This window comes from Jaculus jaculus, chromosome 1 (assembly GCF_020740685.1).
Source record: "Jaculus jaculus isolate mJacJac1 chromosome 1, mJacJac1.mat.Y.cur, whole genome shotgun sequence".
Lineage (NCBI taxonomy): Eukaryota > Metazoa > Chordata > Mammalia > Rodentia > Dipodidae > Jaculus > Jaculus jaculus.
This window is the reverse complement of record NC_059102.1, coordinates 131,769,502-131,796,221: the sequence shown is the minus strand read 5'-3', so window position 1 is coordinate 131,796,221 and position 26,720 is coordinate 131,769,502. Positions and strand designations below refer to the sequence as shown.

Below are 26,720 nucleotides of genomic sequence, written 5' to 3'. Positions count from 1 at the left end.
TGTGTGCAAAGCCAAAGAAGGTTGGTTCAATTCCCCAGGATTCATGTAGGCCAGATGCACAAAGTGGTGCATGCATCTGGAGTTTCTTTGCAGTGGCTGGAAGCCCTGGTACACCTATTCTCTCTCTCTCTCTCTCTCTCAAATAAACAAATAAGAATAATATACATTTTTTAATACATGCACCACCTCATCTGGCTACTTTGGTTTTCTCTTTGAGGTAGGGTCTCACTATAGCCCATGCTGACTTGGAATTCACTAGGTAGTTTGAGGATGTCCTCAAACTCATAGCAATCCTCCTACTTCTGCCTCCCAAGTGCTGGGATTAAAGGCATGCATCACCATGCTTGGCCAACTCATTTCTTTTCTAGTGCTTTCCAAATCTATGTTTGGTTCCACATGGTTTCCTAAGTGAGGCTCGAGTTTACACCTGTGGGTTTTTTTTTTTAATTTTTATTAGCATTTTCCATGATTATAAAAAAATCCCATGTTAATTCCCCCCCCCTCACTTTCCCCTTTGAAATTCCATTCTCCATCATATTACCTCCCCATCACAATCATTGTACTTACATATATACAATATCAACCTATTAAGCACCCTCCTCCCTTCCTTTCTCTTACCTTTATGTCTCCTTTTTAACTTACTGGCCTCTGCTACTAAGTATTTTCATTCTCATGCAGAAGCCCAGTCATCTGTAGCTATACACCTGTGGTTTTTGCCCACACTTTGGCCATCCTATGACATCCTCTGTCATAGTTGGCCAATAAGTGGAGAAGAATGGGGTCAGGAAACAAGACAGAGAGTGATCTTGCTCCCTAGACCCAGTCCACAGTCTCATTTTCACAAAGCTCCCCTGGACTCTGTATCTGCTGATTTTGCTCCTGATCTGCTTTCTATTGCTTGGTCCAGTCCCATGAGCATCAGGCTCACGTGAGCACTGGGATGTGGCCTTGGTGGTAATCTAATTGTTAATTGTTCCTTCTCAAGATTTTGCTCAACTGACCAATATGGACCCACCTAGAAAAGTTCCCCCAGGCTGTTATGACTGTGGAGATGGCTTTTACAACCCCATGACAAGGATCATCAAGGACTACAAGGGCCGCTTTCTGAGGAATGCAGGTAGGTGTATGCCAACACCAGAGGATATGCTTTCATGGACAGTTGAATGTATCTGTGCACACATGTGTGCATCTGATGAGAAAGAAGCTTTTGCTGTTAAGAGACAAAAGCGGGCTCACTGTATAAACTTCTTATGACTATCATAGAGTAAGGACAAGGACCATGGTCTGTGAAAGCTCATAAGCACAGCACTGAAAAGATTTTTTTTTTCTTTTTGATATACACATGATATATATGTGTGAATGTTCATGTGCATGAGTGTGGGTGATACATGCCATGGTGTTGTGTGTGGCGATCAAACAGAGTGTCGGTCCTCTCCTCTCACCTTGTTTTGAAGCAGGTCTCTTGTTCACCACTGCATTTGCCAGGTCCACGAGCTTCTAGGAGATTCCCCTGTCTCCACCTCCCTTTATGCTATAGGTGTCCTGGCATTATGGACACTTGTGCTACAATGCTCAGCTTTACATGGACACTGGGGTTCTGGGGATTCAAACTCAGGTATTTACAATTGAGCAGCAAGGACTCAAGGACTTTATCCACTGAGCCAGCTCTTCAGCCCCAAAGTGCTTCTTTTTTTGTTTGTTTGTTCTTGTTTTTTTTTCAAGGTAGGGTCTCACTCTGGCGCAGGCTGACCTGGAATTCACTCTGCAGTCTCAGAGTAGCCTTGAACTCATGATGATCCTCCTACTTCTGCCTCCCAAGTGCTGAGATTAAAGGGATGTGCCACCATGCCTGACTTTTTATTTGTTTATCGATTTAGTCCATGCTGACCTGGAATTCACTATGTAGTCTCAGGGTGGCCTCAAACTCATAGCAATTCTCCCACCTCTGCTTTCTGAAAGCTGGGATTAAAGGCATGTACCACCATGCCTGGCTATTTATTTATTTGAGATAGATAGAGAGAGAGAGAGAGAGAGAGAGAGAGAGGGAGGGAGGGAGGGAGGGAGGGAGGGAGGGAGGGAGGAAGGAAGGAAGGAAGGAAGGAAGGAAGGAAGGAAGGAAGGAAGGAAGGAAGAAAGAAAGAAAGGGCACACCAGGGCCTCTAGCCACTGCATATGAACCCCAGATGCATGCATCCCCTTGTCCATCTGGCTTTTGTGGGTTCTGGGGAATCTAAACTGGCTCATTTGGCTTTACAAGCAAATGCCTTAATTGCTAAGCCACCTCTCCAGCCCTAAGTGCTTCTTTTTGCATGCATTCCTTCAACTAGCATTAGTAGACCCCTTCTGTCTTCTAATGTTATTCTTGGTGCTGACATACAACAGAGCAAAGCTAAGCTAGACACAGACTCTTCTGCCCAGAGCTGCTCTGACAGGCGGGAAGAAGATCTCAGCTGGTTACATCATGTAATAGGACCCATTAATGGAAAACATGGCCCTGGGTAGAGATGAGAGTGTGAGATTGAGGACAGACCATGATTATGGTGGATAAGTAGCACCCAACCCAAAACCACTGTGTCATGGAAGGTCTAAAGAAGGGGCATGGGCTCTCCGCTGTGACCTAGGAATTGGCTATGGACACAGAGAGGGGGCTTCCCAGCCAGAGGAAAAGCATAGACAAGGACCAAAGGGGAGCAATTCCATGTGGTCCAGGAAGGCTGGTTGATTCCACCCCTCAGCCATCTGGAGGATCCAGAACTTCAGGGTGTTTTGTTTTGTCTTTTTCCAGGTAGTATCTCACTCTAACCCAGGCTAACCTGGAACTCATTGTAGCTCCAGGCTGGCCTTGAACTCATAGCAATCCTCCTACCTCAGGCTCCAGAGTGCTGTGATTAAAGGTGTGTGCCACCACGTCTGGCTCAGTACTCTAGTTTAATGAGTGACCCGAGGCTGATCAGACAAGAACTGATGCACAGTGACTTAACTCACAGAAGACCAATGCAAAAATAACAATATGAATGTTTTCTTATATTCAGTGGTATGCCAGTCCTAATAGGGTAATAACAGTTATGAATATTCTCAGAGAAATGCATACACATGCATCCACACAAGCACACATTTTTAAGGGACTGATGGTTCCTATGAAGAAACCTCACTCTGTAGTTAGAAAGAATACATCAAGCAGCTAGACTGGTGGTATAGAGTATCCTCTTCTCACAGGGACTTTACTCCATCAGTGCTGACACCAGAAAGCTGTCTGTGGGGGCTGGCATGAGAGCCAAGAGAGCTCATCCTGAGGCTGGAATTTGAAGCTAGTGCTCTGGGAGAAACAAATCCAAGGACTGGAGCTCACATTTCCCTGGTGACTTCCCTTTTTTCTGTGGATTCTGCTTGGGGATCAAGTGAGCTAAGGAGAGTCACATTAACCAGTGCTAAACAGTTCTGTTTACAAAAGGGCCTCTGGGGGACTCAAGTGTGCTGAGGTGCTTTGCATCGTCCTTTGTGGTAATTATGTCAGCTGTAATAAAATGCTCACTAGTGTCACCATTTTCTTATGACTGTCAGGGTCTGAATCCTGGCCAGCCTTGCCAAAATGTTCAAACCAAAATGCTACTAAGGAGTGCCATGGGGAACTCCTGGGTTCTGGTTTCTACACAGTGGCCCCTTGGCTCTGCCACAGAGCAAAGACCCCTTTGCCCCACAGTCTGCAGCCTATGCAATCTTCCCTTTCTGTGCTATGATTTCAGAGACTGAAAGGGACAACTCACTGGAACCCTCATGACATCACCTGACAGAACCAATTCTCCTTGAGCACTCAGACCCATGAACCAGTAAAGTTCAAAGCTATAGAAAAAGAAATAAAAGTTCTGATTAAATCCTGGCATGCTTCAGCACCAAGCACAAGCCTAGCACATGGTAGATGCTCATTGAGATGATGAAGCACAAGCAAAGTATAGCTTGCTCAGTGTTAGAGCCCTTGCTTATCATGCATGAGGCTTTGGGTTCAATCCCCAGGGCTACAAAGGAAAAATAAGGATATATGAGCCTGATAAATAAAGAAATGAATGTATGTTATGAACCTCTACCAAAGAGATGCATTTGCTTCATTTCCCAAGTGTGATATTTATTTACTCATTATTTGCAAACAGAGAGAGATGGAGAGAGAGAAAATAGGCATACCAGGGCCTCCAGCCTCTGCTAACAAACTCCAAATGCATGTGCCATTTTGTGTATCTGGCTTTACATGGGTAATGGGGAATCAAACCCAGATTGTTAGGCTTTGCAGGCAAGTGCCTTAACTGCAGAGCCATCTCTCCAACCCCCAAGTGTGATTTGACCATGACCTTCCCTGGGAAGTTGGGGTAGTGTTGCAGAAGTAAGGCTCTGTGGGAGATATACTATGGGCATGTGTAATGTATGTAGATCAGTCCTATTGTAGCACAATACAAGTGATTCAGTTTTGGGTGTTAGGTTTGGATTATATTCCAGTCCTGCCTCCCTGAAATGGCATCCTGGTCCCAGGGAGAGGCATGGCCTAATAGTGAAGATAGACATAGAAACACACAACTCCAGTATAATGGGATACAGACCCCAATGGGCAGAATCTGTGGTGGAGGAGGAGGGATTAAGGAGAGGGAGAATCATGGCTCAGGTAGAGTGTGACCAGCAGCAAAAAGGACGAAGGTGTGATGAGTCATTCTTAGAAAATGAATAGCAGGCTTGCTTAGCATGCATAAAGTGCTGGGTTCGTTCCCTATCCAACACCAATAAACCAGGCATGGTGGTGTATACCTTGAGAGGGAAAAGCAGGAAGATCAAAAGTTCCAGGTTATTCTGTCTACATATTGAGATCGAGGCCAACCTGAGTTACAGGAGGCACTGACGCTAAAATGAATGCATATTGATTTCATAAGCAGAAAGTTGTAGTTGGGCATTCTAGGAAGAGAAAATGTACAAAGACACATCATGTCATGACTGGGGAACTAAAAATGACAGCTCCAGAAGCCATTCTCATGATGCACTTGAACATCTTGGGCAGTCTAGAGGAGGAACATGGAAGACTGCTCAGCAGGTGTTTACCAAGCACTTGCTCTGGCTTTGGCCTTTATGATTATGGCAGTGTCATGGGATTTTCTCCCAGACAGGAGGAACTGGTACTGAAGTGGATCCTTACAACACAGAGTTGCTGCCAGAAAACATAGGAGGGATGCCTAACCCTGTAGGTCAGCAGGCCATTGTGGTTCCTAGAACCAAAGCAGAGCTCCTTTGAAGCCTCCAGAGGAGCAGGGCTGGGAAGGGAATAGCATGTGCAAGAGGCTGTGAGTCTGGAAAGAACATTTCACACCCAAAGAACTACAGATGGTTCAAGAGAATGTGCTAACAGAATGTGAGATGAAGCTCCTGAGAGGTAGCAGGGGTGGGGGGAGTAAGAAACATAGATGTCTCTATACCCTAAGGCAACTGGGAGCATGGGGACGTTATAAGCCTTCAGCATAGTAAGAGATTTGCCTTAGAAAGACTTCTAGGTTACATCTAGAAAAGAGAACAGCAGAGGTAAGATTAGATTAGAGAGCCTTTAGTTCATTTATATTTATTTATTTGAGAGTGACAGAGAGAGAAAGAGGCAGACAGAGAGGGAGAGAGAGAATGGGCGCACCAGGGCCTCCAGTCACTGCAAACAAACTCCAAACGCATGTGCCCCCTTGTGCATCTGGCTAACGTGGGTCCTGGGGAACTGAGCCTCAAACTGGGGTCCTTAGGCTTCACAGGCAAGCGCTTAACTGCTAAGCCATCTCTCCAGCCCCCCTATTCTTTTTGAGCATGAACCCCAGGCACACACAAACACTCAGGCATCTGTATGTAGCTTTGCATGTGAGATGTTCTATATGTGCCATTTTGTTTAGTTTTTAGGTGCTGGTTGCTATGCACTAAACTGACTTCACAGCCCTCTTCAGAGGACTATTCCAGTCAGGCTTTCCTGACCCATCTCCTCCTCCATGGTGCTACCTTCCTCAGGTATTCCTCCTGGCGGCCTCACAGGCTTCCTGGGCAATACTCAGCCCATGACAGTGGAAGTATGTTTACCTAAGGTTGCTACACGAGAGCAAGGTCTGTGCAGCCATGTGTGATCCATCTACATCTCAGAGGTTCCATGAGTTGGAACTGATAAAATGTTTGTTAAAAGGGAGGGGGGGGCAGGCATGGTGGAGGCAGAGGTAGGAGGAACGCTGTAAGTTCAAGGCCAGTCTGAGAGTACATAGTGAATTCTGGGCTAGAGTGAGACCCTACCTTGAAAAACTAAAAAAAAAAAAAAAAAAAAAAAAAGAAAGAAAGAAAAAGAAAAGGCAGGCGGGTAGAGCACCTGCTCCTGAGTCCTGCATATTCTTCAACTAATTATACGAAATTCATACCTGTCACATAATCAACGACTTATTATTTAGAATAATAAAAGCAATCCATTACACTTCTGTGTACTGCCAAGGTTTCAACACAGTAGTAACAACCATAGGAGGTCACAACCCAGTAGCTCTCAGGCCATATCCAAGCTGCAGAATTTTGGTTTGCCTGGTCTAATGCTTGAAGTTGCTTGGGCTTTGGCAGCTAGGTGGGGAACACACTTCTCAGGTCCCCACCACTCCCTGCTGTACGCCCCCAGTGGCATCAGCCATTTCTGTCCTCTATTTTAAAGCCCCTGAGTGCCTGTGCCCCGAATCTTATGTAAACTTTCCACACATGCAGGCAGCTGGAATTGGACATCCCAAGATTAAGCACCAGGTCTTGGAGTGGCAGGTGACAGTGATGATAGTAAACAGTTCACCTTACTTAATCCAAGCCCAGTGGTCTCTCCACTCTGTCCTAGTGCTTCCTGTGTTGGGACAATAAGCTCCAAGTGATACTCCATAGTCTCATTAGCACAGCAAACACACACACACATACACACACCAAAAAAAAAAAAAAAAACAGAGACTGCTTTAGGACCTTTTGTCTTATGGGAGGTGTGAGCAATGAGAGAGACCAAGGAGACAGTATAGTATGATGGTTGAAAGCTAGGGTCTGGGATCCATACCTCTAGTCCAGGATCTACCACAGACCAGCTGTGTGATCATGGGTATGTTACTTTTCCTTGTGGAGCCTGTTTCCTCACCTATAAAGTGGGTATTATGGTAGCAAATATCAGGAGGAATTGTGGTTAGGAAAAAGAAGACTGAATCTGTGAAATTCATGGCCCAGTACCTGGCTGAAACAGGTGTTCAGAGGTGGGTGACTGGGGCTTCTATCTCTAGGATGACTGTTGACACAGGGGGAGAGAAGTGAGATGGGACCTGGAGCTTGTTAAGCTTTCTCTGGGTGCTAGAGAGGAAAGAAGTCTCTGGAGAGGTGGGGGTAGATGGATATGCTCATCTTGCGGCCTTCTCAAGAGGTTGTGCTTGGGAATCCAAATACTTCTGAGGGGCTGAGGGTCACAGGCTCTCACTTATGACATTCAGAGATTCCATCTTAACTTTGAAGGCTCACCTCCCATCCTATTGTCTTGTTGAGTCCACCCAGGTTAGCCACCACCCATCAGTAAGCACACTGGCATTTTGTTCTCCCTATTCTCAGCTCATGTGTTCCCTCAATAGACTGCTCTTCCCTCTTTTCTCCGGCTGACAGTCCTCCTCACCTCCCAGCATCTAACACAGAGTGCCTGTAACCACTAAAAGATGGCATGTGGTTTCATCTGCACACCTACTGCTCACGGGACAAGCTGGGGAAGAAACCTTAGGAGGGGTTGGGGAGCCCCAGCCAGGCCCTGGCATTTTACCTGCTTCCTCCCACTCTCTTCAAGGGGCATGCACACAGCTACAGGTTGTGCTATGAACCTGGTCTCACCTGCTTATGGTTTGTCACACAGCTGAAACAAAGATAGGGTCAGACATGAATCTTCTCAAAGCCTGTTTGTTGTGGTCTGAATATGGGTAACTATCCCTCAAAGGTCCACCTGTTAAGGGTTTGGGCAGCAGGTGGTGTCATGAGGAGGTGCCATGGTCCTTACGGGAGGTCTTAGAACACTAGGAGCATGCCATTGCAGGAGCTAATGGAACCTTGGCCCAAATCTCCCTGCTTGCCTTCTTGCCATTCACAATAACAGTCTGCTCTGTCATTATGTACACATCATGGTGTGCCACCCCATCAGAGGCCCAGAACAACCGCACGGCTAATCTTGGACCTGAATCTTTAGAACCATGAATTAAATAAACTTCTCTTTTTAAGTTAATTATCTTTGGTATTTTGTTATAGTAACAGGAAGCTGACTAGTGCAATACACTGTTCTTGTCTTCTTGCCAGCCTTTGTGCGCTGGTTTATTTTGTGCTCTCCTCTCTAGACAGAGGTGTGTCTGATTTATAGCTGCTTCTCCACCAAGCACTGTACCTGGTACCCATCAGCTCAGTAAGGTCCCTAAAGTGCACAAAAAGGACCATTTGTCTTAAGCCAAAAGCACCATAGTCCCCAAACAAAATGCCTTCTTATTTGAAAAGAAATCTTTTAAACCCTATGACCCAATAAAGAAATATTTGAAGATATTTGGGATAACTGCTTTTAATATAGTAGGATTGGGAAATGAACCAACTCTGCCCAATACCACACATCCCTGTCATTCTTTGGAAAAAACAAGCTGAAGCCATACTGACACATGGGATGTGTATCTCTTTCATGTAGCTATTGCTTGCCTCGACATCACTAGTAGGCATCATTTGCAAGATAACTGTACACTAATCCTTATCCCTCCCCCCAATTAATGACGCCCCATGCAAGTGTCTCAGATGAAAGGCACATTATTAATATTCAAAGAAAAACCCCTCGTAACCATTGCAACAGATACAGCTAACAATGAACTAAATTTGCTTTGTGGAAGACAGAGAGTGAGCATCCCAAATTAGTTTATGTAAAAGCTGAAATTCTTCCCTGAAAGGTCTCAGTACCATCCTCAAAGAATATCCTGATCATCAGAAATGCCGTCAAGATTCCCGCCAACATTATCCCCTTTGTTGTCTGAAATGTCGAATCAAGCACATCTGGCAAATGTCCTGGAGCTCACAAATCTCAAACAGCGTATAATTCCCAGTGGTGAAAGAGACAACGCCACTGCTTAATGGCGGTGCTGCTCTTCAAAATAGCACCAACTTTCCTTCAATCAAAAACAATGCTTTCAGCTTCTTAAAAATATCACATGCCAGTGATTATTTGCAGAGAGGGCCCTTTTGCATTTGAACCTGTGGGTTCCATACAGAATGCAAAAATCAAGACCACAAACCTCATTTAAATGTACACTCTCTTACAAGGGTAATAGGAAGAAGGGCTGTGACCTGCCATGTGGGACTGGGAGCCTTTGAGAAGTGATGGCTCGCTTCACCAGAATGAAGGCAAGGAGGATGAAGAAGATGGGAATTAGAGCTCACATTCGGGCTGGAGAGATGACTCAGTGATCAAGGAGCTTGCCTGCAAAGCCTAAGGACCAGAGTTTGATTCCCCAGTATTCATGCAAAGCCAAAAGCACAAGGTGACAAATGTGTATGGAGTTTGTTTGCAGTGGCTAGAGGTCCTGGTGTGCCCATTTCTGTCTCTTTCTCAAATGAATAAAATATTTTTTTTAAAAAATAGGGGGACTGGAGAGATAGCTTACTGGGTAAGTGCTTGCCTGTGAAGGACCCCGGTTTGAGGCTCGATTCCCCAGGACCCACGTTGGCCAGATGCACAAGGGGGCACACGTGTCTGGAGTTCGTTTACAGTGGCTGGAGGCCCTGGTGCACCCATTCCTTTCCTTCTATCTGCCTTTTTCTCTCTGTCACTCTCAAATAAATAAAAATAAACAAAAACATTTTTAAAAAGAGGGGTCCAAAGAGGTTGCTTAGTGGTTAAGGCACTTGCCTATGAAGCCTAAGGGTCCAGTTTCCATTCCCCAGTACCCATGTAAGCTAGATGTATATGGTGGTACATGTGTCTGGAGTTCATTTGCAGTGGCTAGAGGCCCTAGTGTGCCCATTCTCTCTCCCTCTCTGCCTCTTTCTCTAAATAAATAAATAAATCTTCCTGTAACCCACCCCCCAAAAAAGAGCTCACATGTGGGGCTGAAAACATGGACCAGTGGTTAAAGGCACTTGCTTGCAAAGCCTGCTGGCCCAGGTTCAATTCCCAAGCCACCCATGTTTGCCAGATGCAAAACATGGCACAAGTGTCTGGTCTGTATTTGCAGTGCCAAGATGCCTTGGCACACCCTTGTGCATGCAAACACACATACATACCCATGCGCGTGCATGCAAATAAATGAACACTTATAAAACAAAAAGCGCTCATATCGACTATTTATCATACACCAGGTGCTACACCAAAGAGGAGAGGACATCCTGATGATAACCCTGCTTGATAAACTGAAGCTCAGTAAGGTTAAAAATTTCCCCCAGGAAATGTGGTGGGAGTGGCAGTCACAGTAGGCCTCATTTGTCTCCTGAGCTTTTCTTCTTCCCACTCTGCCTGGCCAGCTTCGAGACAATCTATCCAAAGGGCCTAGACAAAGTGCCCCCAGCACAGGCATTCGCTTGCTTCCCAGTACTTTAGAAAAGGGTGACTGCTAAAGTGCAGGGAGAACACCTCACAAAGAAAGGACCCTGGTCTTCTGCAGTTTCTCTGGCCTTGTTTGAACAGTTGAAAATGGAAACACCCCGAATGTCCAACAAAAGGTTATTGGTTAAGTAACATATGGCATAGTCTTGCAATAGAAAACAGCAGTGGAGAAATAAGAGTTATTAATATGCAACAGCAGCTGTATTCTTCCAGGTGGAAAAGCAGAAGAAATTATATTGACTAGCATTACTGAGTGCTTGATGTGACACATAAGCACTAAGTACTTTACATGTATTGCTTTACTCCACCTCTTCTGGTCCTCACAGTAGCCTTGGAAAATAGCTGTCTTTATTGTCCCCAGTTCACAGACGAGGAGGCTGAAGCGAGGTGAAATGCCTGGCCCAACGTCAGTACAGCTACATTAGAACCCACATCCAGCTCGCTCCAAAGCTCAAGACAGTTGTGTGGGTTCTGAGTCAGAAGGCAGAGTTTACTAGTGAGAGAGCCAGGGGTGATCCTAGCACCAAAGAGAGAGAAAAGGACTCAGCCACTGCTGGCCTTTTCCCGAAATAGTTGTCTGCCCACTTTACTGTTCAAACACTGGCCAGTGGACAAGTCTTCCAAATGTCATTGACAATCCAAGCCTCCTCTAATCTTAAAGCTTCCCCTGACAGGTGAGAAACTGAGAGCTGAAGAGAGCCAGTCCCAAGCCTGACCACTGTGTAGCCTGTCTGTACTAGAACCAGGGCTGGATCCCTGATTTCCCACTGCCAGCCCGGCTCCTGCCCCAAACCCAGGCTACCTCTCAGAGCATAGTGCTTCCCTGTAGCTTCCTATAAAAAAATGGCCAATGATCCTGCATAGCCCCTCCCACTGTCATCTCTCTAGCGAGACAAAAGGCAATTTACCCAAATGTTATAATCACCTGGAGGCAGGCACACAGGAGCATCCCAGCTCTATCCATGGTATTGTCAGCAGCACTGTAATGAAGGCTTTGTGGAAGGATAATATCACACTTGTAACTGCCAGATAAAATGCCCCTACAGATCACGTGTCCCTGCCAGCAGACGTGAGTATATGCTGTCATCAAAAGGCACAGACAGGAAAAGAAGTCAGGAGCATCAAAGCCTTTATTCTTCCTGGGACTTACCAAGTCCCAGGCCTTTATGGAAATGCCATTCTGCCTATTTGGCAGATGGAGAAAATGAGTCACAGAGAGCAGGTTACTTGCTAATGATCATGCCACTATTAAAGGGAAGAGCCAGGATTTGGACCCCAAGTCTCTCTGGGATGAGAGGCTATGATGTCAACTGACTGATACTCTGTGGTACCTCAGAGAATATAGGTAAAGGTGTGAACTCTCTCCCCAGAAAGATACCTTTGAGCCCAATGACAGAGGGCAAGATTGGCCACCCATGGGCTCCTGGCATGTCTGTGCTTGGGAATGACAGCTTGCCTTGCTTGCTGCTCCTCCCTAACCTGTGGAACTGCCCACTGCCACCTTTCCACATTACTACTCCGAAGCCCTAGAAATCCCCCTTCCAGCAGTGGTGCCCATTGGACTCTGGTAACAATGCATTCCTGCTCCCAAGGGGCCTCTTGGAGGCATCCAAAGGACACGGCTTCCCCTTTCAGCAGGAATCAGCCCGACCAGCATGATTTGTTTTGTCTCCTTTAACAGAAGTGACTGCAAGGCTGGAGCTCACAGGCAGAAGCCTCACCTCTCTTCCTAGTGACTGCTCTGGAAGTCAGGGCACTTGGCCAAAGCCTCTGCCCTACACCAGGTCCAGTAGTGGTGGCAGGCTTGGGAGGCAGCCAGATCTTCAGTCGGATCCCAGCGCTGCTGCTGACCAGCCATGCAACCTTGAGCAGATCACTTAACTCCCCTGAGCTTCAGTTTCCTGACCTGGATAGTGGGGATAAGACCTCTCTTCCAGGATTGTGATGAGCATAAGACAAGATGATTCAGGAGATCCAGTGAGAACAGGACTTGGCTGTGCCAGTGGTTTGGTGCACGTCAGTTATCGCCATGGTGATTATTTTGTACTTGTTATGAAAAGCAGGAGCCTCCTTAACTCCATACCCCCAAAGAGGAGCCAGGGTTACTTTGACAAGCTGCCCTCTGGTCTCCATCCACCTGCTTTTATTTATTTATTTATCTGGAGGAGAGGGAGAGATAAAGAAAGAGAATGGGTGTGCCAGGGCCTCTAGCCTCTGCAAATGAATTTCAGATGCATAAGCCACCTTGTACATCTGGCTTTACATGAGTCCTGGAAAATCGAACCTGGGTTCTTTGGCTTTGCAGGCAAGTGCCTTACTTGCTAAGCCATCTCTCCAGCCCTACCCACCTGCTTTTAATGCTGATTTCCAGACTGAACTAGTAGCCTGCAGTTTCAAGATGCCTTAGTTGCAGATGTGGGCCTCTCATCTTCATCTTTTCAGCTTATAGCCTTAGATCCTCTCTCCTCCAACCTAGGCCTTTACTGAACTCCTGTGTATACAAGGGTTTTGTTTGGGGGCCCAGTGCCTACCTCTCAAACCAGTGCAATGTAGATAGGAAAAAAAAAAAAGACAAACTAACAGGCTCAGGATTGGACTGGGTTTTCTCTGGAGCCTTTAGAAAATCCATGTGTTCACATGAAAAGCAAATAAAGAACATGAGCCATAGACATACATGGAAGACAAACCAAGTTAATCCTTATGCCTTATGTTTATGTTAACATTTAATTTGAAGCTGGGTGGGGTGGCCCATGCCTTTAATCATAGCACTCAGGAGGCAGACGTAGGTGGATCACTGTGAGTTCAAGGCCAGCCTGGGACTACAGAGTGAGTTCCAGGTCAGCCTGGGTTAGTGTGAGATTCTACATCAAAACCAAACAAACAGCCTGACAAAAAAAAAAAAAAAAAAAAAAAAAAAAAAAAAAAAAAACCAATCATGTAATATTAAGTATGAGATTCTTTCTCCAAAACTACGATTGTCCTCATTTCTTTAGTGCCAGGTGTGGGATCACAGGGTATTATGGGAGCATAGAGACAGTAAAAGTGTGTCCTCTGTGTGGCTGAAGTGATGTCCCAGAAAAGGAGGTGCTAGGCTTGGCCTTAAAGAGCAAGTGGTAAGATTTTCTTTATGGAAGGGAAGGAACAGTAGGGCTAAAGCACAAAAGAGCACCAGGAACTTAAAATGGAGCACTAAGATCTGCCTGCATATATATTAGTGGCTGGAGGAGTCAATGTGGCCTCCCTCAGGCAAGGAGCAACAGTAGGGCTTTGGTGGGTAGTTAGGTGTGAGTCTGAGCTGTGCACTCAAAGCAGAACGACCCAGTGAGAGGCAACCTTAGTGCCATTAGGCAGTATGGCATTGATTTCTCAGATAAACAGTAGTCAGAACAGGGCTTTTCTCAGGAAGTAGGGCATGGCCAAGGGCTGCAACTGTGAAGACAGACTTGACTCTGACCCTGTACCTCTTGCCTGGTTAGATGAGCCTCACTGAGCCCCAGTACCCTCCTCTGTGAACCAGAGATGGCAGCATTGACCTGTTAACCTCTGGGAGGATTCACTGAGTGCTTCCCATTTATTCTGGCTGTTCTCACCACCCCAACGTAATCCATGCTCAGCACCCACGTGCTTCCAACTGGGAGGCTCCCTTCTGATCATTGTCCAGGAGAGAGGCGGCAAAAAGAGTAAAGGCTATGGAGTCAGGCCGACAGTGACTTTGGCCATGGCACTGGGCTGCTTTGAGTTGCCGTGGTACTGTGGGTAGGCATCATGAATGTAGCTAGTGAACACAGATCCAGTTATTAGTGCTCCAATCAGAAAAGTGGGGAAGCAGGAAGAACAGTGGTTATCTTCAGTGCTGGTGATTTTGCACTCGCCACACACTTCCTCTGGAGGGAGTAGGGGAGCACACTGTGCAAAGTTAATGGTTAGTATGCCCCACAAGTACGAGCTGGCTAAGTATTAAACCGCCACAACACAGTGCATGGTCTGTCCCAAAAACATCAGAAGATTGGCTTTGTGGCAGTCAGTGACATATCCTTCCACCTAGAGCCTTAAGAGCCCTCCAAGGATTATTGGGACTCTGGGCACATTTTCCATTACCCATTGACTTACATGCCCACCACTCCATCGCAGACCACCCTAGCTAGCTATGCTCTCAGATTTCAGCAGTGCCACTAAGCTCCTAACTTGTCCCTCAGCGATAATGGTCCCTACAGGCTCCCTAAATCTGGCCTTAGAAAGCCCGCCCCTGCCATTTCAATAAAACAAAATATCACCATATTCTCACATTAAATGTAAATTTTTACTGTTGAAACTTTGAAAGGATCTTTCCTACTCTGCTGGGCCCATTGTTTGGCTACAAGTCTGTTACAATTGGCTGTGATTTCTTGAGAGCTGCATGCATACCGGAGAATTCTGGCAAAATGAAGAAATGGAGTCTGCACATGGATTTCAAGGAGAATAAAACTGTTTTGATTTCTAAATTTAATAATCAAGTCTGAATGCATTAATTATAACATTTATTAATTTCAGTTTTGTAGTTTCCCTTTTTGGTCATTCAAAGTCAATCATTCTTCCTAAGCCTTTTACATCTGAATAGGCCTTGACAAGCTGTGGGTGCTGGGCCCTGCAGCTCCGGTTCCCAGGGGTGACGTGGCTCATCCTAATCCACTCCCAAGCCCCCGCCCAGTCCAGATGTTCCTGTACAAGGAGAGACAAGTGCAGCCCAAGGCTTCCCACCTGCCTGTGGCAGGCTCTGCTTGGAAATGACCTCTCAGTCAATATTGACGATGTTGAGGCCTTTGCCTCTAGCCACTACTGCCAGCGAAGTTCAAAGCCTTTCTTTCTTGTCAGGAGTTATGACTGGGCATGGCCATCCATGCTGTGGCACTGCCATGGTCTTGCCCTACCATCTATCTCACGCAGTCTGTGTTTGCGCTGAGGGTGGGGCAGAGCTGTAAGTACCAGCCACAGGCAGGGAGCTTGGTTTTCTATGCTTTCCCATCCCAGCCTGGAGTCCTCTGAGGATGGGCCTTGACCCCAGGGAAAAAGGGCAATGCTACATGACAGACACCTCCCCCAGAGCCTGGCCCAGCCCCAGACTTCCTGTCAGCCTGGCATTTTGGGTGAGCACCAGGCTGTCTCTGCAGGTTGTCAATACATGTGATCACACACTCAGACTGAGGTACACACCCATGGCTACACCTGCCCAGCCCACACTGTGTATCACATACACACCAAGAGTTTCATACAGCATGGTGTGCACACTGCTCTCTCAACATAGCCCCTCACACACTCTGAGGCACACACAGTTCACACTTTGCTGTATGTTGAGAACATTCAGCGGATGGAAATGGGTCACAACTTCGCTAAGTGTAATCAGCACCAGAGCATATTGAGACCCTCTTTGCCTGGACAGAACGAAGCAGGGAAATCACTGCCTGGCTTCCTCATGTGAATTGGTAGCAACCCTACCTCACTCACTAAGGGCGAATGAGTGGAACACACACACACACACACACACACACACACACACACACACACACCCAGCTGGGCCCTCCTAGGCACTGGACTGGCAGGGACTCTTCTCTCCAAGGCCCTTTGTTTCTTCTGGGTCTCCTCCCATTCCCAGTCTCCATGCCACCCCTCACATGGGTGGGTCCTGCATAGCAGTGGTCACCACAGAGATGCCCAGCCCCAAGGTGTTTCATGTGGGTTCCCAGTGACCCTGAACTGCCTGTTTGCCCTCTCTGACTCACCTGCCCTGGCCTGCTCTCCTGGCTTTGAAGAGAACTCATTAGCTAAGCTGTAGCTCTTGATCTTACTGTGCTTGGCCTGTGTAAAACATCTTCTTTGTGGTTCCCCCATGCTAGCAGGGAACCAGAAGTTATAGGGGTGTCCTGGTGAGTCCTTTAGGGATACTCCCTTGTAGGCATCCAGTTTGAGAATTAACAGCATAGAATGACTGTAGCTTGCAATTCATGGGTACCCACCTGGGGCCTTTCTTCCTGGACAAGCATCCCCTTGCCTTCTTAAAGGCCTGATTCAATCCACTGTCTAGACAGAAGCCTGGAGAGTAGCTTATCCAGAATCACCCAGAAAGTTGGTAGCTTAGCATCTGACCCAAGTCTATTTGGTCCTAAAAGTCTGACTGTGTAAAGCCAGCTTATCTTTGGGTCTTTGGCATTTCCTGTGCACAAGAGCTGTGTTAAGCACTTTTCAGAAATGTCTTCACAGCAGGTCTTACAGTCAGGGGTATCTGCAGAGGGGAAAGTGAGGCCCAGGTAGATGGAGGCCTCTTGCCTAAGGTAGTACTCCAAAGTCACACACTTTATTTTTTTTTTTGGCATATGTGTAATATATGTGTGTGTGTGTGTGTGTATGTGTATATATATATATATATACATATACATATATACATATATATATATATACATATACATATATACATATATATATATGGATGTGGCATTCCATGTGTGAGCCTGTGAAACCAGAGAAAAACATCCATTGTTCCCCTTCTTCACTCATCGACCTGTTTTCCCTTGAGGTTCTCTTCCAGAGCTTTGGTGTTTTTGTGAGTCCCAGCAATTCTCTGGTCTCTGCTCCCCACAGAACTGGGGTTACAAACATGCTAGCCATGCCCAAGTGTTTAAGTGGGTGCTGGGGAATTCAAAGTCAAGTGATCTCAGGCCCCCTCGGGCCCTCATGCTTGTGCAGAAGTGCTCTTAACCACTGAGCCAACTCTCCACACCCCCCCCCCCCGCAAACCACACTTAACCAGCATGTAACGCTGCCTTCCTCCCTGTTAACTGTCTAAGCAGCTGCTATAACCTCACAGCCATACCGCAAGGATCTCTTCTTCCCTCAGTACCATGCTGACTGGCAGATTGTACTTGTGCTACTCATGGTGGCCTGGGCACAGCTCGGCAGGCCCAGCCTAGCTGTGGCCTGTGCAGGCTAGCCCCTCTCCACCTTTGCTGGGAGATAAGCTGCAAGTCAGGCAGCCTTGGAGCTTCTTGCATCTGATTGGTACTCAGGTGTGATCCCAGATGAGCCAGCTTCCCTGTGTAGTGGGGCACACAGCCTGTGACACAATACACAAAAGGCAACTTCAGCCGCAGCCTTGGACCTGCACGTGCCTGCCCTCAGGAGTGCCATTTGCCCAGGGAGGGGAGGAAATCCTTCCTTTTGTTCCGGTCCCACAGGTTGAATCTACTCCTTTTACGTCCCCAAATTTATATTTCTTCATTCATTCAACATGTAATGTCAAATACCACATTTTTTAAGTACTGAATCTTGGGTGGGCCCTACGGACATGCCTGCCCCAGGCTGGAAAAGGCAACCATGACCAAGACCATGATTCTAGCTTCTTCACTGGGGAAGGCTGACACCCAGACAGAGCCCCTAGAGTAGGGACAGCCAGAAGGGCTCAGGGCCAGGCCTCACCGTATCATGAGATGCCTTGTATCTGGAAAGAAAGATGACGTTCTTCAAATGACTCCAAGTCCATTCCCCCTTTCCTGACCCTACTTCCTTTAGCACCCTGTGAACCTCCACTTTTTTTAAAAGAAATCTTGAAGTAACATATTACATTAGTTTGTGTTAAAAGCAACAATTTATCAAATGCCAAAGTGTTTAAAGTCCTTTGCAGTTAGTATTATTATCTTCTTTAAGCCTTTCTTGAGATTTTTTTGGGGGAAGGCTTTGAAAGGAATGGAACCCAGGGTCTTGTACACACTAGGCAAGCACTCTACCACCCAGCTACAACCCCAGTGTTGTGTCTTTAGGAAGCTTCTCTATGACCCCCAACTAGCCTGGAACTTTATCCTCTTGCCTCAGCCTAAGAAGTGCTGGGATCACACATGTGCACCACCATACCCAGCTTCTGGATTTTTTAAAATTATTTATTTGCCAGCAAAGAAAAAAAGAGAGAATCCAGGTGTGGTGGTGCACGCCTTTATTCCCAGCACTTGGGAGGCAGAGGTAGGTGGACTGCCATAAGTTCAAGGCTACCCTGAAACTATATAGTGAATTGCAGGTCAGCCCGTACTAGAGCAAGATTCCACTTTAAAAAAAATAAGAAGAGAAAATGAGAAAGGGAATGTCATGCCAGGGCCTCTTGCCACACTATAAAGGAATTCCAGACACATGTGTCACTTTGTGCATCTAGCTTTATGGGGGTACTGGGAAATTGAACCTAGGCCATCAGGCTTTGCAAGCAAATGCCTTTAAATGCTGAGCCATCTCCAGTCCCAGCTTCTTGATTTTTACACTAGAGGCTAGAATTGAAAGTGGTCTAAGCCTCTCTGGTGCTCCAAGAGGCCCTGCCCCTGAGCCAGGTCCCAAGAGAAAGGGTAACTCTCGGAAACAGCACATATGAAGGTCCCAAGGCCCTGCTGAGCACACACATTTGCACAGCTGCAGAACCTGAAAGCAGCTGCAAGTTACAATGGAATAATCTGGGGGTCCCAGAGTCCAGGCTAAGCAGTAGATGGCCTGTTCAGAAAGGGTTATTGTCAGTGGCACCTGTGGTCAGAATGGAGGTCTCTTGCAGCAAGTTCATGTTCTTCTCTTTAGGAAGCCTTGTTCTCCTAATGGTCCATGGGATCAGGGCATATGAGTAGTAGCAAGATCATACCCAAAGCATCACAGCCAGAAGAGATTGGCAACTTTCTGTATAACCATAGAGAAACCTAACCGAAGACTGCCTTTGGACACAGCTCACTCCTGGGTCTTAGTCCCTTCTATGCCCAGCACTGGACACAGGGCCAACTATAGGATTGGGCTTGTTGCATCTTCTCTTTGTTAATTAGATATTGACTGTGCACCTACTGTGTCCAAGCACTCCTCTAAGCACTGGAGACTTGACAGAGGGCAAGCAGACAGGGCTTATGGTCTCATCAGAGCCAGCCATCAAAATAGGGGAACTATAAAATATGTAAATAAACAAGATTACAGAGAGAGGAGAATTTGCTATGAAGAAAATAATGGCAAGCTAGAGTGACTGAGAGTGGACATGGTCAGAGGAGGAAGTTATAAAGAGCTGGCACTTGAGTTGAGACTTGGTTGTTATAAGAGTCCATAGGGAATGTTTGTTGATGGCAACTTAGGCAAGTCAGAATGAAAAGTCTTACTCAGATTCACCTGGCAAAGTATTTATTTGGCATCTACTGTATGCTTGGTCCAGTGATCAACAGAAGTAAACATGGTCCTGTGCATTGAGAGCTTACATTCTAGTGGGAAAGAAAAACATTTTGTAAGGAAAGATTCCAAAATTGTGGTCTTAGAGACCACAAGAAGAATGTGGTAAATGGCTTCAACTCAGAAAGCTGGTCATCCACAGGGATTGCACTTTTCTTGAAAAACATGATGATCTGGTCTATTGAGGACCACATTGGATTTTCATGTTTGTTTTAGAGCATTAGTTACCTAATTAGGGGTTAGAGAAATGGCTTAGTGGATAAGGTGCTTGCCTGTGAAGCCTAAGGGCCCAGGTTCCATTCCCCAGTACCCACATAAGTCAGATGCACATGCATCTGGAGTTTATTTGCAATGGCTGGAGGCCCTAGCATACCCATTCTCTATCTGCCTCTTTTACTCACTCTATTTTTCCACCATATCTCAAATAAATAAGTAAAAACGTTAAAGTTACATAATTATTGTGAAAACTCAGCATTCCCAACCCATGCCTACTTTCCCTGTTGATGAACTAATTTAATGAAAGCTCATAGTTTAATCAGATCTTCTCATTCTTTCCCCAGTGCCCCTTTTCTGTTTCAGAATCTATTCTGGTATATCACATTCCATGTGACTATGTCTACTTGGGCTCCTGTGGGGTGTGACATGTCTCCGCAGGTTCCTATTGGTTGTGACAGTTGTTCTAGTTTTCCTGGTTTGGAATGAGAGTTTTGAGCTGTGATGGTCAGGTACTTTGTATAACATGCCTTGATTGATTTATTTTTATTTTTTTGTTCATGATTAGACTGGAGTTATAGGGTTTGGAGAGGAAGAACACATGTTTTCATATAAACAAGCCAGGGGTATACAGAACACCAATTGTTTATTGGCATTGATGTTAACCTTGAACACCTGGCTGGGGTCAGGTTTCTCCACTGCAATGTCATTCTTGTTCCCCCTTTCCTCAGAAGGAGGTCACTGTGTGCACCCCCACTTAAAATCATTGATTTTTCTTCCTATTCTGAGAAAACAGCATCCAGATAAATTCTTTGGCATTCTATCCAGGAAATTGGTTTTTCTGATTTTTATGCATTTTTAATCAATTTTTTTTTTGGTTTTATTTTGTTTGTATGTTTTTTGTTTTTCACAGTAGGGTTTCACTCTGGCCCAGGCTGACCTGGAATTCACTATGTAGTCTCAGGGTGGCCTTGAACTCTCAGTGATCCTCCTACCTCTGCCTCCCAAAATGCTGGGATTAAAGGTGTGAGCCACCACACCCGGCTTTTTGTTGTTGTTTATTTTTATTTATTCATTTGAGATAGAGAGAGAGAGAGAGAATGGGTGCGCCAGGGCCTCCAGCCACTGCAAATAAGCTCCAGATGCATGGACCACTTTGTGCATCTGGGTTACATTACATGGGTACTGGGGAATTGAGCCTTAAACCGGGAGCCTTAAGCTTCACAGGTAAGTGCTTAACCACTAAGCCATCTCTCCAGCCCCCTTGCCAGGCTTTTAATCAGTGTTTTTTAATGCCAGGAGTTTTACTTTTTAGAAGTACAAAAACCCATTAGTATTTCTAGGAACATAGAAATATTGTGTTTCAACTAGCAAAAACACATAAAAGCATTAAATTGGAGGGTAGGAAAAAAGCCAATAATTGTTTTGAGTATTTTTCCTATTGTCAAGACACATTAATGAAAGAAAATTTGGGAAACATCAAAAGCAGGAAGAGCCAGGTGTTGTGACACATGTCTTTAATCCCAGTACTTGCAAGACAAAGATAGGAGGATAACCAGGAGTTCAAGGCCACCCTGAGACTTCATAGTGAATTCCAGGTCAGCCTGGGCTAGAGCTAGACCCTACCTCAAAAAAAAAAAAAAAAAAAAAAGCAGGAAGAAAAATCTTTCTGATCACACTGCTCAAGCTGCTCACAATTCCCATTTCACTTTAATTTTCTTCTGTGAACAATTTTAAATGAAGCATGTCTACAAAAATCTTTTTGTCTTATGTTATTTATTCTGGTTTATTATCTCATCAAAAGCTTCCCCCTGTGTTGTCATACAGATTTCACAGCTATCTTTTTTTTGTTGTTTGTTTGTTTTTTGGTTTTTGGTTTTTTGAGGCAGGGTCTCACTCCAGCCCAGGCTGACCTGGAATTCACTCTATTCTCAGGATGGCCTCAAGCTCACAGTGATCCTCCTACCTCTGCCTTCCAAGTGCTGGGATTAAAGATGTGTGCCACCATGCCCAGCTTTTTCTTTTTTTAATGAGTTACATCAGATCCATTCCTGACAGCAGATTTAAAAAAATATTTTTATTTATGAAAAAGGGATTGAGAGAGAGAGAGAAACAATGGGAATAATGAGCATGCCAGGGCTTCCAGCCACTGCAAACTCCAGACACATGCTCCACCATGTGCATCTGGTTTACATGGGTTCTGGGGAATTGAACCTGGGTCCTTGGGCTTCACAGGCAAGTACTTGAACAGCTAAGCCATCTCTCTAGCCCACAGCTGTCATTTTCACTAGTTGCTAAATATCCCCTCCCTTGGCTTACAGTGAGTGCCCACCACTCCCTCCCAGGCCAACACAATTCCTAGCATGTATCAGTGTTTAGAAATCATTTGTTAAATAAACATAAACAAAGTAATCGGTCCGTAGTATAGAAATGCATGTCATTTTCTGTTCTCTTGATTCTAGCTAGTTCTGAGACAAACAGGTAGTAGAATTCACTTAAACTATTCACCCTTAGGATACTATCCCAGAGTGGGGTAACTAGGGCAATGGGGACAAAAACTTGGGATGATAAATGACAATAAATGAGCCAAACCAGAAGTCCTCCTTGTCCTCCCTCTGTATGAGGATCATTTACAATTGATTAAAGAGTTTGTGGGGTGTTTTCCCCCATTTCCCCCTCCCTCCACTCCTCCTTCCCTTCTTGCCAAAAAGAGGGAAAATTATCTGAGAAGGTGAAGATGTTCTCAGACAATCATATTAACATATTCCAACAATCGCAATTTGCAAAATAGTAATCACAACTCCACGGCTCTAGGAGGCATTAATCAAAGCTACAGGTTTAATTCCAGTTTAAATATTGATGAAATGTTCTTCGTCAGCCTCACCCTGGTGTGGCAGGGCCAGGGGAGAGCAGAGGAGGTGGAGGGAGGGCGGGGGAGCAGCTGCTGGAGGGAAGGCATCTGTGATTCAAATTGGTGGCTGTGCAGCCAGGTAGAGAGTAAAAGGGGTAGTGAAGAGGGCTGTTAAGTCCATTGCTGTCAATTTGTAACGATCAGGGAGGGGCCTAAGGACTGGTTCAGCACAATACACCCAGTTTGTCTGGTTTCAGGGGTTACCGCTGAAGAGGCTGCAGCTGCACTGATTCGAATAGCCTGGAGACTTTAGAACTGTAATTATCAACCAAGCTGCTCACAGTGTGGCGAAAGTGGGCTCCACCAGCGCTTAACTCCTTGTGTGCTGACACATCACCACTGCTTTCCCCACCCCTGGGTTGCTAGCCTCAGTCAGGACTCCCAGGCAGCCTGCCTGGGACCACTAGTGGCTTAAGGCAATTCCCCAAGGCCAGAGCATGCTACCTAGCAAGGTAGTTTTTCTTGAGTCACATATAAAGTAACAGTTGCTAGCTCTTCTGTACCGCCTTTGCCCTTGCACCACCGTTGCCCTTGAGCAAAAGTCAGATTGCAGTGCCTGAGGAACTTGGCTGATATTCCACAGGCCTGGGACCTCTGGACCTAGGACAAGCCTCATCCAGGCTATGTAACAGGGCTGCCCTGGACCTTGCTGAGCCATTACAGAGATCCAATGAGATGCAGTACTTGCAAGGCACATAGATGGCTGCCCTTGAACCTCCTCTGAACTTGGGCTTGGTGCTTTTGACAGAAGGTTAGCATCTTCAGGCAAGGGCATTGGACTGGGGTAGGAGGGGGCTATTGCTGGCCCTCTGCATTTTAACGCTACGGAGTCCTCTTTTTCCTCATCTTCTATCATTTGTCTACAAGTGGGTAGGAATTCCCTACCATCTCTTAGGGTGAGGCAGAAGATTACAAGGGTGGGACAGGGAAAACTCCAATTCTGCGGTCCCAAAGAGACTGGCCTAAGGACAGGGATGGCCCAAAGGGAAGGAAGGAAGAAGCCTGGGGGGAGGGGCAGGCAGGAGGGCAGTGTGGTGTGAATGAGTGCAGGCTCAGCTGGGAGCACTGGTGAATGAAATCTGTACAGGATCCATGACCCTTTCCCAGAACACAGCTCAAACTCTCCCACTATCCATAAAGGCTCGAGTCCCCAGAACATTTGTCCAACACTATACCTGGAATCACCAACTCCACCACTGAGAACATGAAGAGCCAACCCTGGAACATGAGGCAGCACTGAGAAGGAAAGAACTACTACACACACAGCCAGAAGCCATAAGATGGGTGAAAACATGCTATGGAGTCCAGCCCAGGGAGGCTCAAACACAATGCCATTTTTGTAATTAAAAACACATTTGCACACAAAACAAGAGTACGTGTTTTACAGAGCTGCATGCATTTTGGAGGACACATATTCTTTCACCATTAGAATGGGTCCCTGCCATGGTGGGGGAGGGACCTGATGTGGTTTAGAGGAGAAATTGAGGGGTGGTGAAAATAAACTCACAGGGCAGGCATCCCATCAGACAGATGGTGATGGTATGCTATGGAATGAAGACGAGCTCACTCAGCTATGCCTTCACGGGGCTTTCTCATATGCTAACCCTGAGAGTGGGCACAAGCGACCAGACCCCTGCCAGTCTGTTTGTTCACCTGTAGAGTGGGAGGGAACACACTTGCCTGTTGGGAGATTGTTGGGACTGAGTGCGGCGAGGACAGAGCTCAAGGCCTTGGGAGGAATGCCACCACCAGTTGTCAAGTCCTCCTCAGTATTCCCCACTCTGTCACCTGAGTCAGCAGAAGGTGTGGGCCCCTAGGAAACCATGGGCTCTTTAAAGGGTCACAAATAGGGAAAGGAAACAAGTGTCTGAGGTTCTGTCTCCTAGCACTGGCCAAGGCCTGAACCCATTGCAGTGGGGTTGCTGCTTCTGGCAGGTCAACCCAAGTGAGTGCTCTAGTGCAAGGCTGTCACTGTCTGCTCATGAGGATCAGACCAGCTCATAGTGGCCAAAGTACCCCAAGCTGTTTCCATCAGCAGTATCCACAACTATAAACTGTTCTTTCTTTTGATTTTTTGAGACGGGGTCTTGCTCTTTAGTCCAGGCTGATCTTGAATTCACTGTCATCTCAGGGTGTCTTGAACTCATGACGATTCTCTTACCTCTGCCTCCCAAGTACTGCGATTAAAGGCATGTGCCACCACGCTGTAGCTCAACCCTGTTCTTTAGTGCTGAGATTCTCCAAGCCTAATCGGCAGCCAGTGCTGGAACACACTCAGCCCTAAGGCCCCACCTGAGTGACTCCTAAGGCAGGGAGGGTCCCAGAGAGTACCAGCCATGACGGGCTTTTCTTCTCTCCTTACAGATGATGACGAGCATGAGTGGATTGTCAGGACCTGCCGTAAAGGCTGGGAGGAGCCTGTGGTTCAAAAGCCCAAGCCATGAACTCCTCAGCGTGCCAATGCCACCTCCACCCGAGGTTTCCCTCTGCCCTACTGGCACTGGACAGCCAGGGAACAAACTTCAGTTTGGCTCCAGAATAAATGCTACTTGCTCTCAGTTGCCCTTCTTTCACCTGCATCAGAATCACCTACTCTTGCTATTCCTGCGTGCCAGCCTAGACTTGCTAAATCAGAATTTCTGAGAATGGGTCCTAGCAATTGCATTCCCAGTAATTTTTTATGCATATGAAAGCTTCAAGAACTGTTGTCTTATAACACTACTTGGATGTGTAGATTGAATGAGCAACTAAGGTGTGTGTGTGTGTGTGTGTGTGTGTGTGTAGTATGTGTGTGTTTTGTCTGCAGTTCACAGTAGCTTGCAGAGCAGGGGGCTGAGCACCACCTTTTATGGATTGGGGAATCAGAGTGTGACTGGCTTGGTGACTCACTTAGTCTCAATAGGACCTGACCACTGTGTCCAGCTTGTCACTGGTACCTTCTCTGAAGACTGCCTTTCCCTCCTGGCAGCTCTCATTTGAGCCTCATATGGTAAGCACAGGATCAACACAATACACATGCAAGTATCACCACTTATCCTTCTCTATACCTTAGTTTCCACATCTATAAAATAATTATAACGATGGCTCTAACAATAGAGCAGCTGAATGGGTCAAGTAAGGTAGCACTTGGCAGGTAGTCAACACATGTTTGCTTTGAAGGCCAATTTGTACAAAGAAAAGTAGCACACGCCCAAAATCCAAGCACTTAAGAGAGTGTATCAGTTCAAGACCAGCCTGAGACACTATCTCAAAAATAATAAAAAGCTGGGTGTGGTAGTCCATGCCTTTAATTCCAGCATTTAGGAGGCAGAGGTAGGAGGATCACTATGTGTTCAAGGCCAGCCTGACACTACATAGTGAATTCTAGGTAAGCCTGGGCTAGAGTGAACCCCTATCTCAAAAATAAATAAATAATAAAGAAAAACCCTGTTGGCTGTGCCCATAGCCATCCTTCAAAATCACCCTGGAAGTGTGCCTCAGAGAGGCACCAAATAAAAAAAAAATGGTAAAGAAAAAATCACCCTAGAGATCACACTTGTCAGCTAAAACTCAGAAATGGTAAAATATTCCACAGCCACTCTTGGATCCCAAGCATCCTGTATCTGTGCATAACTATCTGTCCTTAGAGGTTACAACCCTCCTACAGGCCCTGGCTATGTCCTCTCCTTCACTAAACTGCCCTGTGGAGGCAGGAAAATGAGGCAGGCATGAGAGGGCTCCACTAAGGTTTGCACAATCCAGAGCTATCATGCAGGGAAAGCCAGCAGCCAGAGGAAGGTCTCAGCTCCTCGACTG

The 26,720-nt window shown here is 46.2% G+C and overlaps 1 protein-coding gene across 1 annotated transcript in view; it reads left to right on the top strand.

The window, feature by feature from the left end:
* Positions 1-25,481, top strand: part of Morn5 (MORN repeat containing 5) — a 42,896-nt gene extending 17,415 nt beyond the window's left edge. Inside the window, exons 4-5 of the mRNA XM_004662694.2 lie at positions 986-1,117; positions 25,290-25,481. Coding sequence (XP_004662751.1) covers positions 986-1,117; positions 25,290-25,369 — 212 coding nt within the window. The 3' untranslated portion in view covers positions 25,370-25,481. The remainder of the gene's footprint in view (positions 1-985; positions 1,118-25,289) is intronic.
* Positions 25,482-26,720: the final 1,239 nt, after the last annotated feature.